This window comes from Pleurodeles waltl, chromosome 1_1, assembly GCF_031143425.1.
Source record: "Pleurodeles waltl isolate 20211129_DDA chromosome 1_1, aPleWal1.hap1.20221129, whole genome shotgun sequence".
NCBI classification, from domain to species: domain Eukaryota; kingdom Metazoa; phylum Chordata; class Amphibia; order Caudata; family Salamandridae; genus Pleurodeles; species Pleurodeles waltl.
In genome coordinates this window covers 229737151-229751856 of record NC_090436.1, presented here as the reverse complement: position 1 = coordinate 229751856, position 14706 = coordinate 229737151, and the positions used below count along the sequence as shown (strand labels likewise).

General features: G+C 46.0%; 1 protein-coding gene across 2 annotated transcripts in view; it reads left to right on the top strand.

Moving 5' to 3' along the window:
- The window catches only part of RICTOR (RPTOR independent companion of MTOR complex 2), a 1007050-nt gene that overhangs the window by 369028 nt on the left and 623316 nt on the right, over positions 1–14706 (top strand). For both annotated transcript variants that reach the window (XM_069221337.1, XM_069221336.1), the window contains exon 17: positions 9000–9165. In XM_069221337.1, coding sequence (XP_069077438.1) covers positions 9000–9165 — 166 coding nt within the window. The remainder of the gene's footprint in view (positions 1–8999; positions 9166–14706) is intronic.

Genomic DNA, 14706 nt, shown 5'->3' with positions numbered 1-14706 from the left:
GGGTTGGCACAAAGGAGGTGAGCCTTTGAGGCTCACCGCCAGGTGTGACAATTCCTGCCTGGGAGAGGTGTTAGCATCTCCACCCAGTGCAGGCTTTGTTACTGGCCTCAGAGTGACAAAGGCACTCTCCCCATGGGGCCAGCAACATGTCTCGGTTTGTGGCAGGCTGCTAAAACTAGTCAGCCTACACAGATAGTCGGTTAAGTTTCAGGGGGCACCTCTAAGGTGCCCTCTGTGGTGTATTTTACAATAAAATGTACACTGGCATCAGTGTGCATTTATTGTGCTGAGAAGTTTGATACCAAACTTCCCAGTTTTCAGTGTAGCCATTATGGTGCTGTGGAGTTCGTGTTTGACAGACTCCCAGACCATATACTCTTATGGCTACCCTGCACTTACAATGTCTAAGGTTTTGTTTAGACACTGTAGGGGTACCATGCTCATGCACTGGTACCCTCACCTATGGTATAGTGCACCCTGCCTTAGGGCTGTAAGGCCTGCTAGAGGGGTGTCTTACCTATACTGCATAGGCAGTGAGAGGCTGGCATGGCACCCTGAGGGGAGTGCCATGTCGACTTACTCGTTTTGTCCTCACTAGCACACACAAGCTGGTAAGCAGTGTGTCTGTGCTGAGTGAGAGGTCTCCAGGGTGGCATAAGACATGCTGCAGCCCTTAGAGACCTTCCTTGGCATCAGGGCCCTTGGTACTAGAAGTACCAGTTACAAGGGACTTATCTGGATGCCAGGGTCTGCCAATTGTGGATACAAAAGTACAGGTTAGGGAAAGAACACTGGTGTTGGGGCCTGGTTAGCAGGCCTCAGCACACTTTCAATTGTAAACATAGCATCAGCAAAGGCAAAAAGTCAGGGGGCAACCATGCCAAGGAGGCATTTCCTTACATCAAACAACTCTTTGTAGACTTTTCTCCACCCCACAAAGCCACAAAGCCAGATGGATAGTTAAATGCATACAGACTTGCTATGTTAAAGCCAAGTGATCTTTACCAGTTTCTCCCAGAGCTCACTCTACTAGAAAGAAGGGTGCTACTATGGTTTTACACGTTAACATTCCCATTGCTGACATTTTGTAAGGCAGCCACTTGCTCTACACCACACACATTCCCGAAACACTACTGTGGATGTTCTAGCACGCCAGTAAGCTAATGTAGGTCATGTAGTGCTAAATACACTTTTCCAGCCAGCTGCAGCTCCTACAGTCTAGCCACCACATTATTGAGGGACTGCTTTACAATCTGTGTAGAGCATGTGTATTAACTGCCACACATGCCATTGAATACATGGTTACTTACCCTGTAAGTGTCTGTTGATTCACATGCGTCCTCCCTCCTCCCTGGACGCCTGTGGCCGTTGCACTAGACGGCAGGAGTATGCAGAACATGTGAATCTACAGCACTACATGCCACGAGCAGATGCTTACAGTGTAACTTACATAATCCTTTTACAGCTTGAAGAGTTTTCTGGATTCACATGTGACCCACCTACCTCTCAGAAAATGAGTGTAGGAAGTTGGCTCTGTATGTGCTATTTCAAAGTAAGGAATAGCATGCACAGAGTCCAAGGGCTCCCCTTAGAGGTAAGATAGTGGCAAAAAGAGATAATACTAATGCTCTATTTTGTGGTAGTGTGGTCGAGCAGTAGGCTTATCAAAGGAGAAGTGTTAAGCATTTGTTGTACATACACACAGGCAATAAATGAGGAACACACACTCAGAGACAATTCCAGCCAATAGGTTTTTGTATAGAAAAATATATTTTCTTAGTTTATTTTAAGAACCACAGGTTCAAATTCTACATGTAATATCTCATTTGAAAGGTATTGCAGGTAAGTACTTTAGGAACTTTGAATAATTACAGTAGCATATATACTTTTCACATAAAACAAATAGCTGTTTTAAAAGTGGACACAGTGCAATTTTCACAGTTCCTGGGGGAGGTAAAGTATTGTTAGTTTTTGCAGGTAAGTAACCCACCTACAGGGTTCAGTTTTGGGTCCAAGGTAGCCCACCGTTGGGGGTTCAGAGCAACCCCAAAGTTACCACACCTGCAGCTCAGGGCCGGTCAGGTGCAGAGGTCAAAGAGGTGCCCAAAACACACAGGCTTCAATGGAGAGAAGGGGGTGCCCCTGTTCCAGTCTGCCAGCAGGTAAGTACCCGCGTCTTCGGAGGGCAGGCCAGGGGGGTTTTGTAGGGCACCGGGGGGGACACCAGTCCACACAAAAAGTACACCCTCAGCAGCGCGGGGGCGGCCGGGTGCAGTGTGCAAACAAGCGTCGGGTTTCCAATGGGAGTCAATGGGAGACCAAGAGGTCTCTTCAGCGGTGCAGGCAGGCAAGGGGGGGGCTCCTCGGGGTAGCCACCACCTGGGCAAGGGAGAGGGCCTCCTGGGGGTCATTCCTGCACTGAAGTTCCGTTCCTTCCGGTGCTGGGGGCTGCGGGTGCAGGGTCTTTTCCAGCCGTCGGGATTTTAGAGTCAGGCAGTCGCGGTCAGGGGGAGCCTCGGGATTCCCCCTGCAGGCATCGCTGTGGGGGCTCAGGGGGGACAACTTTGGTTACTCACGGTCTCGGAGTCGCCGGAGGGTCCTCCCTGAGGTGTTGGTTCTCCACCAGTCGAGTCGGGGTCGCCGGGTACAGTGTTGCAAGTCTCACGCTTCTTGCGGGGATTTGCAGGGGTCTTTAAATCTGCTCCTCTGTAACAAACTTGCAGTCTTTTTGGAGCAGGGCCGCTGTCCTCGGGAGATTCTTGTCTTTCTTGAAGCAGGGCAGTCCTCTGAGGATTCAGAGGTCGCTGGTCCTGGGAAAAGCGTCGCTAGAGCAGGTTTGTTTAGAAGGCAGGAGACAGGCCGGTAGGTCTGGGGCCAAAGCTGTTGGTGTCTTCTTTTCTTCTTCTGCAGGGGTCTTTCAGCTCAGCAGTCCTCTTCTTCTTGTAGTTGCAGGAATCTAAATCTTTAGGTTCAGGGGAGCCCTTAAATACTAAATTTAAGGGCGTGTTTAGGTCTGGGGGGTTAGCAGCCAATGGCTACTAGCCCTGAGGGTGGGTACACCCTCTTTGTGCCTCCTCCCAAGGGGAGGGGGTCACAATCCTATCCCTATTGGGGGAATCCTCCATCTGCAAGATGGAGGATTTCTAAAAGTTAGAGCCACTTCAGCTCAGGACACCTTAGGGGCTGTCCTGACTGGCCAGTGACTCCTCCTAGTTATTCTCATTATTTCCTCCGGCCTTGCCGCCAAAAGTGGGGCCGTGGCCGGAGGGGGCGGGCAACTCCACTAGCTGGAGTGCCCTGCGGTGCTGGAACAAAGGGGGTGAGCCTTTGAGGCTCACCGCCAGGTGTTACAGCTCCTGCCTGGGGGAGGTGTTAGCATCTCCACCCAGTGCAGGCTTTGTTACTGGCCTCAGAGTGACAAAGGCACTCTCCCCATGGGGCCAGCAACATGTCTTGAGTGTGGCAGGCTGCTAGAACCAGTCAGCCTACACAGGTAGTTGGTTAAAGTTTCAGGGGGCACCTCTAAGGTGCCCTCTGGGATGTATTTTACAATAAAATGTACACTGGCATCAGTGTGCATTTATTGTGCTGAGAAGTTTGATACCAAACTTCCCAGTTTTCAGAGTAGCCATTATGGTGCTGTGGAGTTCGTGTTTGACAAACTCCCAGACCATATACTCTTATGGCTACCCTGCACTTACAATGTCTAGGGTTTGGCTTAGACACTGTAGGGGCACAGTGCTCATGCACTGGTGCCCTCACCTATGGTATAGTGCACCCTGCCTTAGGGCTGTAAGGCCTGCTAGAGGGGTGACTTATCTATACTTGCATAGGCAGTGAGAGGCTGGCATGGCACCCGGAGGGGAGTGCCATGTCGACTTACTCATTTTGTTCTCACCAGCACACACAAGCCGGCAAGCAGTGTGTCTGTGCTGAGTGAGGGGTCTCCAGGGTGGCATAAGACATGCTACAGCCCTTAGAGACCTTCCCTGGCATCAGGGCCCTTGGTACCAGAGGTACCAGTTACAAGGGACTTACCTGGATGCCAGGGTGTGCCAATTGTGGATACAAAAGTACAGGTTAGGGAAAGAACACTGGTGCTGGGGCCTGGTTAGCAGGCCTCAGCACACTTTCAATTCAAAACATAGCATCAGCAAAGGCAAAAAGTCAGGGGGTAACCATGCCAAGGAGGCATTTCCTTACAATGAGCGTCTCGGAAAACAAGGAAGCAATGGAAGAAAGAGGTTTAATGAAGCCTCAACAGAGAAAGGTCACCAAATGGAAAAAGTAGAAATATAAAAGAATCTGAAAATGGCGATCAGACAAACTGGGCTCCAGGGCTGGTGTCTGACATCATAAAGGGGAGGGAAGGACAAGGGCACCAAATGATGGTCGACACAGATCAACAACAACAAAAAGAGAAAAGGGACTGGAGAAGAAGATAGAAGAGTTGTGGACCCATCCACTAGATGGCGGAATAATGCATGGCACGGGAATCCAGAAAAATTCTTCAGGCTGCAAACGTTCTCCTGTTAGCAACAGTTTTGTTTCGCTGACAGCAGTGGAAAACTACACTGAAAAACTCACCAAATGTGCAGGTCTACAAAGGGGGCAGATGCAGACACTGATGGTTGAAATGTGACCATCATTCACAAGTTCACCCGTGACCCACATTTCCCAGACAAGCACACATCAAACACACTTCATACAGGTCTCAGACGCAATGAATACAAGCAACTCATGTTAGAGGCTGAATGGAATTTTATTGGGCAGAGCTGGCCAGCAGATACCTTTTTAACTCCTACATATGGGCACTTGGACTGAAGTCTACTTCTTCCACCTATTACCATCTAGCCTTGACTGAGGAGCAGTAGTCACCCTCATTTTGAAAATGTGTACTGTTTGGATTTCACGTCATCAGAGTGCAGGCCTGACATCACACACAATCAGAATGATTTTGAGCACCTGTAAGGGCGCACTTGTCAGTTCACTTGGAAGAAACAAGCAAGATAAATGAGGAAAGGTGAATGGTAGGACAGTACAGAATTGTCAAGTCATGCCAATAGCTTTCTTCCTACCAGTGTGTTTGAGCACTACACTGATCTCAGCCATGTTTGAAATTAGTACAGAATTACAGAATATGAATTCAAAATTCACAGGTTTGTAGTGCCTGTCTAAGGACTCTGGAAGTAAGCCACAGAGGTGCAAACAGGACACTATAATAACATTAAGGTTGTAATTTTTCCTCAGAAGATGCAAGCACCTGTTGTTTTTGTATATCTTATTTTAATTGAAATGTTTATCTTCTAAAGCTGTTTGTTTTGCCAAGGTGAAGTACTGACTCAGTTTTGATGATTTAGAGTGTCATACTGAGCCCCTGCCTGATCTTCTTGGGCAAAGCTTCACTGATTTACCTTGTTGCCACCTGAAAGAGTCAAAGGCCCAAATTTCACTTTGTTTTGAAGTTGGGAGGGTATTACTGTTTTGGCCCTCTGATATCAGGGATAAACAACCGTACCACACAGCCTGCCTGCCTGCCTTTGTATGTACTACACGAAGAATTCTCACATACATTATTTTGTATTATATTTCTAAATATAAATGTGTATAAAAGTATGTTCGATAGCATGTGTAGCTGCAGATACACATGCTATGCATATCTCTTCACGGGATCGAATGACTCCTCCTGTCGGTTGCCGTGCGCATGGGCATAGACTCCATAGTTAGATTGTTTTCTTTCCGCTGTCGGTTTCGGACGTGTTTCCTCTCACTCCGAGATTTTGAATCGTAAAACCTAGTTATTCGTTGGTATTGTTTCAATCACGTTTCCCATCTAGCATCCAACCAGTAGTACTGTCGGAATCTAAATTTCACCCTTCAGGGCGCACACACCCGACTCTGGCCTGTTCAGGCTTACTATGTGGAAAGCCTGATGGATCGGACTCCATTTTGATTTTGCCCTCTGTGCCATGGAAAGTAGCCATATACAGACCAGCACCTGGTTTGTAATTTGTGCCTTTCTCCGGACCATCGAGGGGAAGACTGTGAAGTCTTTCAATCGTTTCAATCGAAGAAGACCTTAAGAGATCACAGGGCCCGAAGACTAGAAATGGCATCCAAGAGCACCGAACATCTCAACGTCATGGAGGAAGAGCAGGCGCAGACAGTAGTCTCCATCCGAGACACTGACTCTGAACAAGAATCGGAAGATGATAGACCCATCACGGCTGGCCAGCATGCGAGTACATCTGCCCCTACACCCTTATATAAAACAACAACCAAAGGCCTTGGGTACACCACTGCCGGAAGGCCATGGTTTAACCCGAAAAAAGACTGTTGGCGACCGACCTTCCGGATTGGTGCCGAAAAAGGCCCCTCCTCCATCCACTTTGGAGTCGAGCAAGTCGGTTAACTCAGGTCTCAGGTACACGGTCAACTTCAAGATCTAGTGTTGATGGAATCTCAGCAATCTAATGAAGGGGCGGTCATTTCAAGACCCAGTGCCCCGGACCATAATCTCAACAGACACATCCATGATAGGTTGGGGAGCTCATCTCAACAATTATACCATTCAAGGAGAATGGGATGCCAAACAGAAACAGTTTCACATAAAGCACCTAGAATTATTAGCTGTATTTCTTGCCCTAAAAGCGTTTCAATCTCTTGTCAAACAGAAGACTGTTCTAATAAAAACAGACAACATAACAACTATGTATTACCTCAACAAACAGGGCAGGACATATTCATCTCAGCTATCCCTACTAGCCCAAACAATATGGAAATGGGCAATTCACAATCACATTCATATGTTAGCACAATACATTCTAGGGATAGTCAATCAGCTGGCAGATCTCCTAAGCAGGAATCACTAACAAACTCACAAATGGGAGATACGCCCCCACGTACTTTTAAAGTATTTTCAAAAATGGGGGACACCAGAAATCGACCTGTTAGGAACAAGCGAAAACGCAAATGCCAAAACTTTGCATTCAGACACCAACATCCCCTATCCAAGGGCAATGCTCTATAGATCAGTTGGTCCAGGGATATTTGCTTACGCTTTTCCCCCTCTCCCACTCCTTCCCTTTCTGGTCAGCAAACTACGTCAAACATCACTCACCATGATACTTATAGCCCCATCGTGGGCACGTCAGCATTGGTACACAACACTCCTAGATCTGTCTATAGTACCTTATTCCAAACTCCCATTCAGACCAGACTTGTTAACACAGAACAAAGGTCAAATAAGGCACCCAAACCCCAGTGCTATCAATCAGGTTATTTGGCTCCTGAAGTCTTAGAATTTGGTTACCTAAAGCTTCCATCAGAATGTATGGAAGTAATTAAACAAGCACATCAACCTACTACTAGACAATGTTATACAAACAAGTGGAAATGATTTGTCTACTACTGTCAATCTGAAAACACTGAACCACATACAGCATCTATACAAGATATTCTATGCTATTTACTTCATTTGCAGAAGCCAAATTTGGCTTTCTCAACCATCAAAATCCACCTTACTGCAATATCTGCTTATTTAAAAACTATTCAACACACTTCTTTATCCAGAGTTCCTTGTATTAAAGCCTTCATTGAAGGATTACAACACATTATTCCACCCAGAACACCACCTGTCCCTTCCTGGAATTTAAATATCGTACTTACCAGACTTATGAGCCCACATTTTGAACTCTTGTCAAATTCAATTTTTAACATGGAAAGTTGCCTTCCTTGTAGCTATTACTTCTTTACGAAGAGTTAGTGAAATACAGACGTTCACTCTTGAAGAACCTTTCTTCCAAGTGCACAAACATAAGGTTGTACTTAGAACAAATCAAAAATTTCTACCAAAAATAGTATCTCCTTTTCACATCAACCAAACAGTGGAATTGCCAGTCTTCTTTCCACAGCCAGACTCTGTGGCAGAAAGAGCTCTTCAGACCTTAAATCTCAAAAGAGCTCTTATGTACTACATTGGCAGAACTAAAGATTTTAGAAAAACAGAACAACTTGTCTTTGCCTTTCAACATCCACATAAAGGTAATCCTATATCTAGGCTTAGCAAGATGGATTGTTAGATGCATCCAAACATGCTACATCAAAGCAAAGAGAAAACTTTTAATCACTCCTAAAGCACATTCTACAAGAAAGAAAGATGCATCATTGCAATTTTTAGGAAACATACCAATGGCTGATACATGTAAAGCTGCCACATGGTCAGCTCCTCATACATTTACAAAACACTATTGTGTTGATGTTTTCTCACAGCAACTGGCTACTCTAGGCTAGGCTGTATTAAGAACACTATTTCAAACAAATTCAACTCCTACAGGCTAGCCACCGCTATTTTTGGGAGGACATACTCCTTTGTAGTATATGCATAGCATGTGTATCTGCAGCTACACATGCCATTGAACGGAAAACGTCACTTGCCCAGTGTACATCTGTTTGTGGCATGTAGTGCTGCAGATTCACATGCACCCTCCCTCGTCTCCTGAAGCCTGTAGTCGTTCAAGTTTAACATTTGTATATATGCAGATACATTTACATTTTCATGGACAAATTTCCTTCACCCTTTGCGGGAAAACAATCTAACTATGGAGTCTTTGCCCATGCGCACTGTAACTGAGAGGAGGAGTCGTCACTCGATCCCGTGACTCTGAAAAGACTTCTTCGAAGCAAAACAATTTGTAACACTCCGAGCCCAACACTAGATGTCGGAAGAGCGATGCATAGCTACACTGTACACTGGGTAAGTAACATTTTCCTTATTTTTATATAATTTTTAATTAATTATTTTGCAGAAATAGATTTATAGTAATTAAGTTAGAGTTACAAACCAAACATTCAGAGGCTTTAGTGTTTGTACATTGCTCATTTCAGCTAAATGTTTTTCTACAACTGTTTATGCTGAACACTTCAGTGAGGGAGGAGTTGAAAGGAGTACATACTTTTAAAAGTTGTGATTGTAACAAAAAATTGTTTTCCCTTTTTAGGCGAGCCAGCGCAGCATTAAATTGCTTAAAACGTTTCCATGAGATGAAGAGACGAGGTCCTAAACCGCACAGCCTCTATCTAGACCACATTGTCCGGAAGGCAGTTGCAACACACCAAAAAAGAGATCAACACGTTAAAGTGCAGAAAGATATATTTATCCTAAAGGTATACATTTAATTTGCCTAAATTTAATGGTTGATTTGATGATTTAAAGGTGATATTTTCACTTCATAGAATTATGAATCAAATCCCCCATGCACGCATTTAGTAACAAGGTGAGTAGAAGTGCATTTTCAATCTTTTTTTCTGAAAGGAAGTTTCCTCATTCATTGTAGATGTAAGGACTTGGGTTTTGGTTGCAGCACCCCTTCCTCCCCCACTTCTTGTCTGTTATTTGATGCAGCTTTGACAGAATGTACTGAGTCCCTGTCAGCCAGGTCCCCAGTGCCAGAGTTCTTTCTCCCCTAAACTGTAAAATTGTTTCCCCAATTCACAAATCCTTTAGCACCCTCCAAGTCCCCAGTAAATGGTACTCTGGTACCTAGGGCTTGAGGTGCTAAATAGGTTCCCTATGGGTTGCAGCATGAATCGTGCCCTCCCCCCCCCCCCCCCCCCCCCCCCCCAAGATATCACTCACCAAGCATATGACAGGCTGGCATTGCAGGCTGCATGTCTTGTCGCAGACAAAAGTGAAAACACGACATGGCACACAGCCTGGGTGCCACGTACCCTGACACTGCATGCAATATATGTAAGTCGCCCTTACAGTAGGCCTTACAGCCCTAAGACAGGGTGCATTATATTACGTGTAAGGACATATCGGCAAGAGCAGATATGCTCCTACTATGTCTTTGTAAATTCTCAGACATAGTAGTTGGCAGGGGAAGCCATTTTAAATGCATGTGCTGGACACAGGTCAATACAAGTTCCCCAGCTATATGGTGGCTTCACTGAAGATAGGGGTGTTTGGTATCAAACATCTCGTATTGGTGAACCACACTGATGCTAGTGTTGGATTTACCAGCACATGCTCCCAGAGGGCACCTTAGAGGTGCCCCCTGAAACCCTACCAGCCTCTGGTGTGGCTGCTGACTGGTTTCTGCCAGCCTGCCACTGTGACACCATTCTGCATACCCCACTCCCCCCTGTGTGAGAGCCTTCAACTCTCAGGAGGGCCAGAACAAAATTATTTCCTGGAAGTGGGTTTAACACCCTCCTCTGACAGGATGACCTGCTGACTAGCCTTCCTCAGGTGGCAAGCCTCAAAGGGCTGCCACCCTTGAAATGCAAATCGCTCTCCCCTCACATGGCCACCTCCCCCTGTCCAGAGCCCACTTGGCACCTGCATAGGTGGGAAAATTAGCTAGTCAGGTAATTTTGCCACTTCCAGGTGGGCTACTGTGAGGTGGACACAATTTCAGAGGTTGCAATTTTTGTGATGGCATACCTAGGAATTCTGGGACAGGGTTATGCCCACTTCGCACAGTAAGTGGTCATATAGGGGGCACAGTAACCCCAAGGGTCAATAGCCTATTGGCTACCACCCTACACACTCCTAATGCCCCTAAAGTCAGTATTTAGGGGAGCCCCTGGTACCAGAGAATCAGATCCTGATGACAAAAGAAGACCAAAGACTCAGCGCCACAAAAGCAAGAGAGGAGGAAAGAAACAGCTGTCCTGGTACCAACCCTGCCGACCTGTCTGAATTCCTCCATGAAATCTACACCAAAGCCGACTTGCCCTGCCTATGTTACTCCAGAAACCCGGGAGGATTGCCTACCTTAAATGAACACTCAAGACCTACAGTGAACAGCGGACCTATTCTCCAGCAAACTCCAAAAGAAGGGACTCTGAAGCCTCTGGAACCACCACAATCAAACATCTGAAGTCACCACCACACCACCATCTCCGACTCAAGTTGAAGTGGACCACCGGAGACAACAAGGTTCCCCAGCCCTCCAGAATTCAAGTCCATCGTGGTTTCCCCCCTCCTGGACTCCCTGACTCCTGCAGCCTCTGCACGCAGCTCCCCTCCACTGCGACCGCTCCCGTTAAAAAAACATGCACCTGTTGCCCCTGAGTTGTGGAGAAGAGGACCAAAGGCGTCTACCTGTGCTCGAGCATTGTGAGGTCTGAGCCTCACTGTTGGTTCAGCCCAACTGGCCTCCTGGCTAGAGCCTGCAGACTCCTTTTGCAGCGACCAGTCTCCATAGGAACGCATTGGGCACCCAACGCTGTTTTGCACCCTGTTGCCGTCCCCACCAGTGCTGCTGAGGGTTTACTGCTAGTGCTGCCTTGATCTCGACCACTACTCAACTTAACTCCAGGAGCTTGGTCTTTGTAAGGTGCTGTACTCTACCTGTTTGCAGAACTTGTTTTTCCTCCCATGGAATAAATTTGCAGACCTCAGAAATTGCGTTGTCAATTTTTTTTAAAGTGAAAAGAATTCCAATTTAAAAATGTACTTACCTGAATTATTTTTCTCTGGTGCCTAAACATATATAAAGATACTTGCTATTTTTAAAAATTGGTGTGGATTTCCTTCTTGAGCCGTGTGTTTCATTTGATGTCTTCCATGCCCTTGTGTTAAGCCTAAGGCTGCTTGACCACACTACCTCTAAACAGAGCACTTTGGGGCTGCATAGCAAGCCCTGTCTCTTTACTGGGAAACCCCTGGACACTTTATACTTTATGCAATTTCCACAGAAAGGGCAAGCTTTCTACAGTGGACATCAAAGGAAGCACACTGCGTAGTTGCAAGCAACACCTGCATATGTGTCAATTACGGTGTGTTCTCAAGATTGGAAACATTTTTGAATGGCGGAGTGTACAGTGCAGCCAAGGGCGTAAAGGGTATAGTGTTTTTAATTTGTTGCTACTTTTGTTGTGAGTTTTAGTGGGGGCCCTAGTAGCATCTTCTACTCTTTCTACCCCGACCCTCTTGCAGTTTCCCAAGTGCTATGGGTGGTGTTTCCCCTGTTCTATTCCACCCACCCCCCTTTACCCTCTCCAACCCATATCATCCACCTCTTCCAGATGACTTGAACCACCTGTCCCTCCTCCTGGGAGGTTTCTGTTAAATATCTTCCTCTCTGTCCTCCATGCTCCTAACTACCCACTCCATCTGTTTTAATCCCACTCAATGGTCCCTAGGCCACAACCCTCTTTCTGACCTGATATGGACATGTGTATCAATTTGGGGTTCTGCCATATGTTGGCTTGATCTAATGAGTCACAGCTACGACAGGAACGCTTGATGTTTTGCTAGCATCAGTGTAGGATGCTGATATTGTCATAGTTTGGACTCTTGCCCTGGGCAAGACTGCTGGTTTAAGGATGACAGTACTTATGTTTCTGGGTGACTATGCCTGTCCTACTACAAGTCGCAACTGTAGTCCCAACCCTTCCGGCTCACTAGCAATACCTCACTAACAACCCAAACAGTTAAAGGTGATTTGTGGCAGCCTTTATGCATTGACTCAGGAGTATTACATCTCAGGGAATGTCATGGTTAAACAGAGATTACCCCTTTCTCACAGATATATTACATCCCAACCAAACACAGGCAATAACAAAGATCCAGTAATGTTTCCATAGTTTTTGTTCAATATAATGTGGTAAATCATATTGGCTGCAATGATTAGGATAATGAACAGTACAAGAGATATAATTGAAAAGACGAGGGTCATGATTATGAAGACCCCCACCATCTTGTATTAGCATAGGAAGGCATAAAGCGTATCATATGTCCGTGTACCCTATCATAATAGGTCTAACCTTTTATCTAGAGGAGAGCTGGGTGTGTTAAACCTAACCAGCCAATGCCATGTCCCTGGAAGGTGCCCCCAACCCTGATTACCTTGAATGAGGTCTCGTGCTCAGACTTCGGCTGAACATGAAGTCTGGGTCAGCGACAAAGCGACCTGCAGCATCGATAGCAGCAATGATATCTGGTCGGAATCCCTCTGATTATCGGTCTAAAGTGTGATGTATTTATACAGATCTACTTGGACCCCTGACTTAGGTTGTTCCAAAACAATAGATAACGCTGCATGCTTGGGACGGTAATTTCTAATGTGAGCCCCTATAGTTTGTCTTTGTTGCATGAGTTGACGCCTTAGAGTGGTGACACTGATAACATAATTCTAAACAAAAAGGCCTAACTTAAAACACGGTAGCCATCTTAGAAGATTTCATTAAATAAATGGTCTAAGACTGAGCAGGCTAAGTAGGTTAAAAGTCACTAGGTGACAGGGGCACGAGTTGGCAAGCAAAAGGCTAAGCTAACTCCTGGTATCCCATAAAAAAGATTCACTACACCCTCCCCATTGCCGTAACAAGTATGACACCAGTACTAGCCTCCATCTAAGGTGAGGTTACCCAAAAGCTGCTCTAAACAAAAAGCGAAGCATAAAAACCAGAGTTAAAAGCATAGTTAAAATTGAACGGTTAAAACATACTAAAGAGACTTAAAGTCAACCATGACAAGCACTGCAGGCCAAAGTAAGTCATTGTGGCGTGGAACTATAGTCATGATCTTGAACACTAGCTCCGAAGTCACCTTGCAAAAAGTCATCAAAAAGTGAGGCCAAATCGTCTGATGTGAGATCGATCACTTGGGCGGATGGATTCATGGAGCAAAATTGTGCAATAGTCTCATGTGCGGGTCCACCTGCGTCAGTGCCATTGTCCGTAGATGGTAGAACCAACTCTGAGTGTTCGTAAGTGGCCTCGCGATCAGGCTTATTCTCATGGGGCACGACCGTGTATGAACCCTCATCGGGGACAAGAGCAGTTCGGGGTCCACAGGAGATACTGGCAGGATGACAAGACACACTGTTGGCAAATGTTCGAAGAAGCACCATACTCAGTGAAAGACTGGCTGCACGCACCAGAGAAGCGGTCAAAATAACAATGACCAATTCCACTCAAGTTCCTCCAGCAAGGAAGCATCAAAGATCTGAACCATGCGTTCATGGCACAGTTGTGCTGGTGGCAGTAGCTCCATCGCACCGTGTAGCTGTAAAGAGACAACCGCTGCATATCAGAAAAAAACAGCAGTAGTATTCCGCAAAATAATGCTAACATTATAGGAAAGCCACCAAATACACTCGGAAAGAGTGAATGGATGACCGATGGAATGACTCTGAATATAGCCTGGAAGACGGACACAAACCCAGACCCGACAGCCTTAAAGAAATAGACAATCCCAGTAGTGCTTGAGGCATTGAATATCCTGGATACCAGCTCACCAAAGTGCTTGGGGAAGTTAGTATTAAATAGGGATTATATCTCGGCTGATGATCTCGCAATCTGGAGCGCATACGTCCCTCTAGCGGATGTCAACGCAACCTGTTTCTGAAACAGTAACGCATTTAGTCTACTCAGCTTGTTATAATTCACATTAATAGTATCAATGTGAGGCCACATTTCTGATACCTTTATCTCTTGTGTGGGGGGAAATGAAACATGTCCACAACATGTAACGATCTTCGAGACCGAAACTGTGTAGGCAATGCCTGGTCGCATACCGCAACATCTCTGATCGCTCAGCACCATGTAACTGCCATTGGTAAGTACATGAAATGCTGGTCGAATCAAAGATATGGGAGTACCCTGAAGAAAACAGGCCAAGTTCGCGACCCCCGCATTGCAGTGGCCGTGAAGGGACACCTGCTTGCAGATCATAGAATGACTAACAGTAGG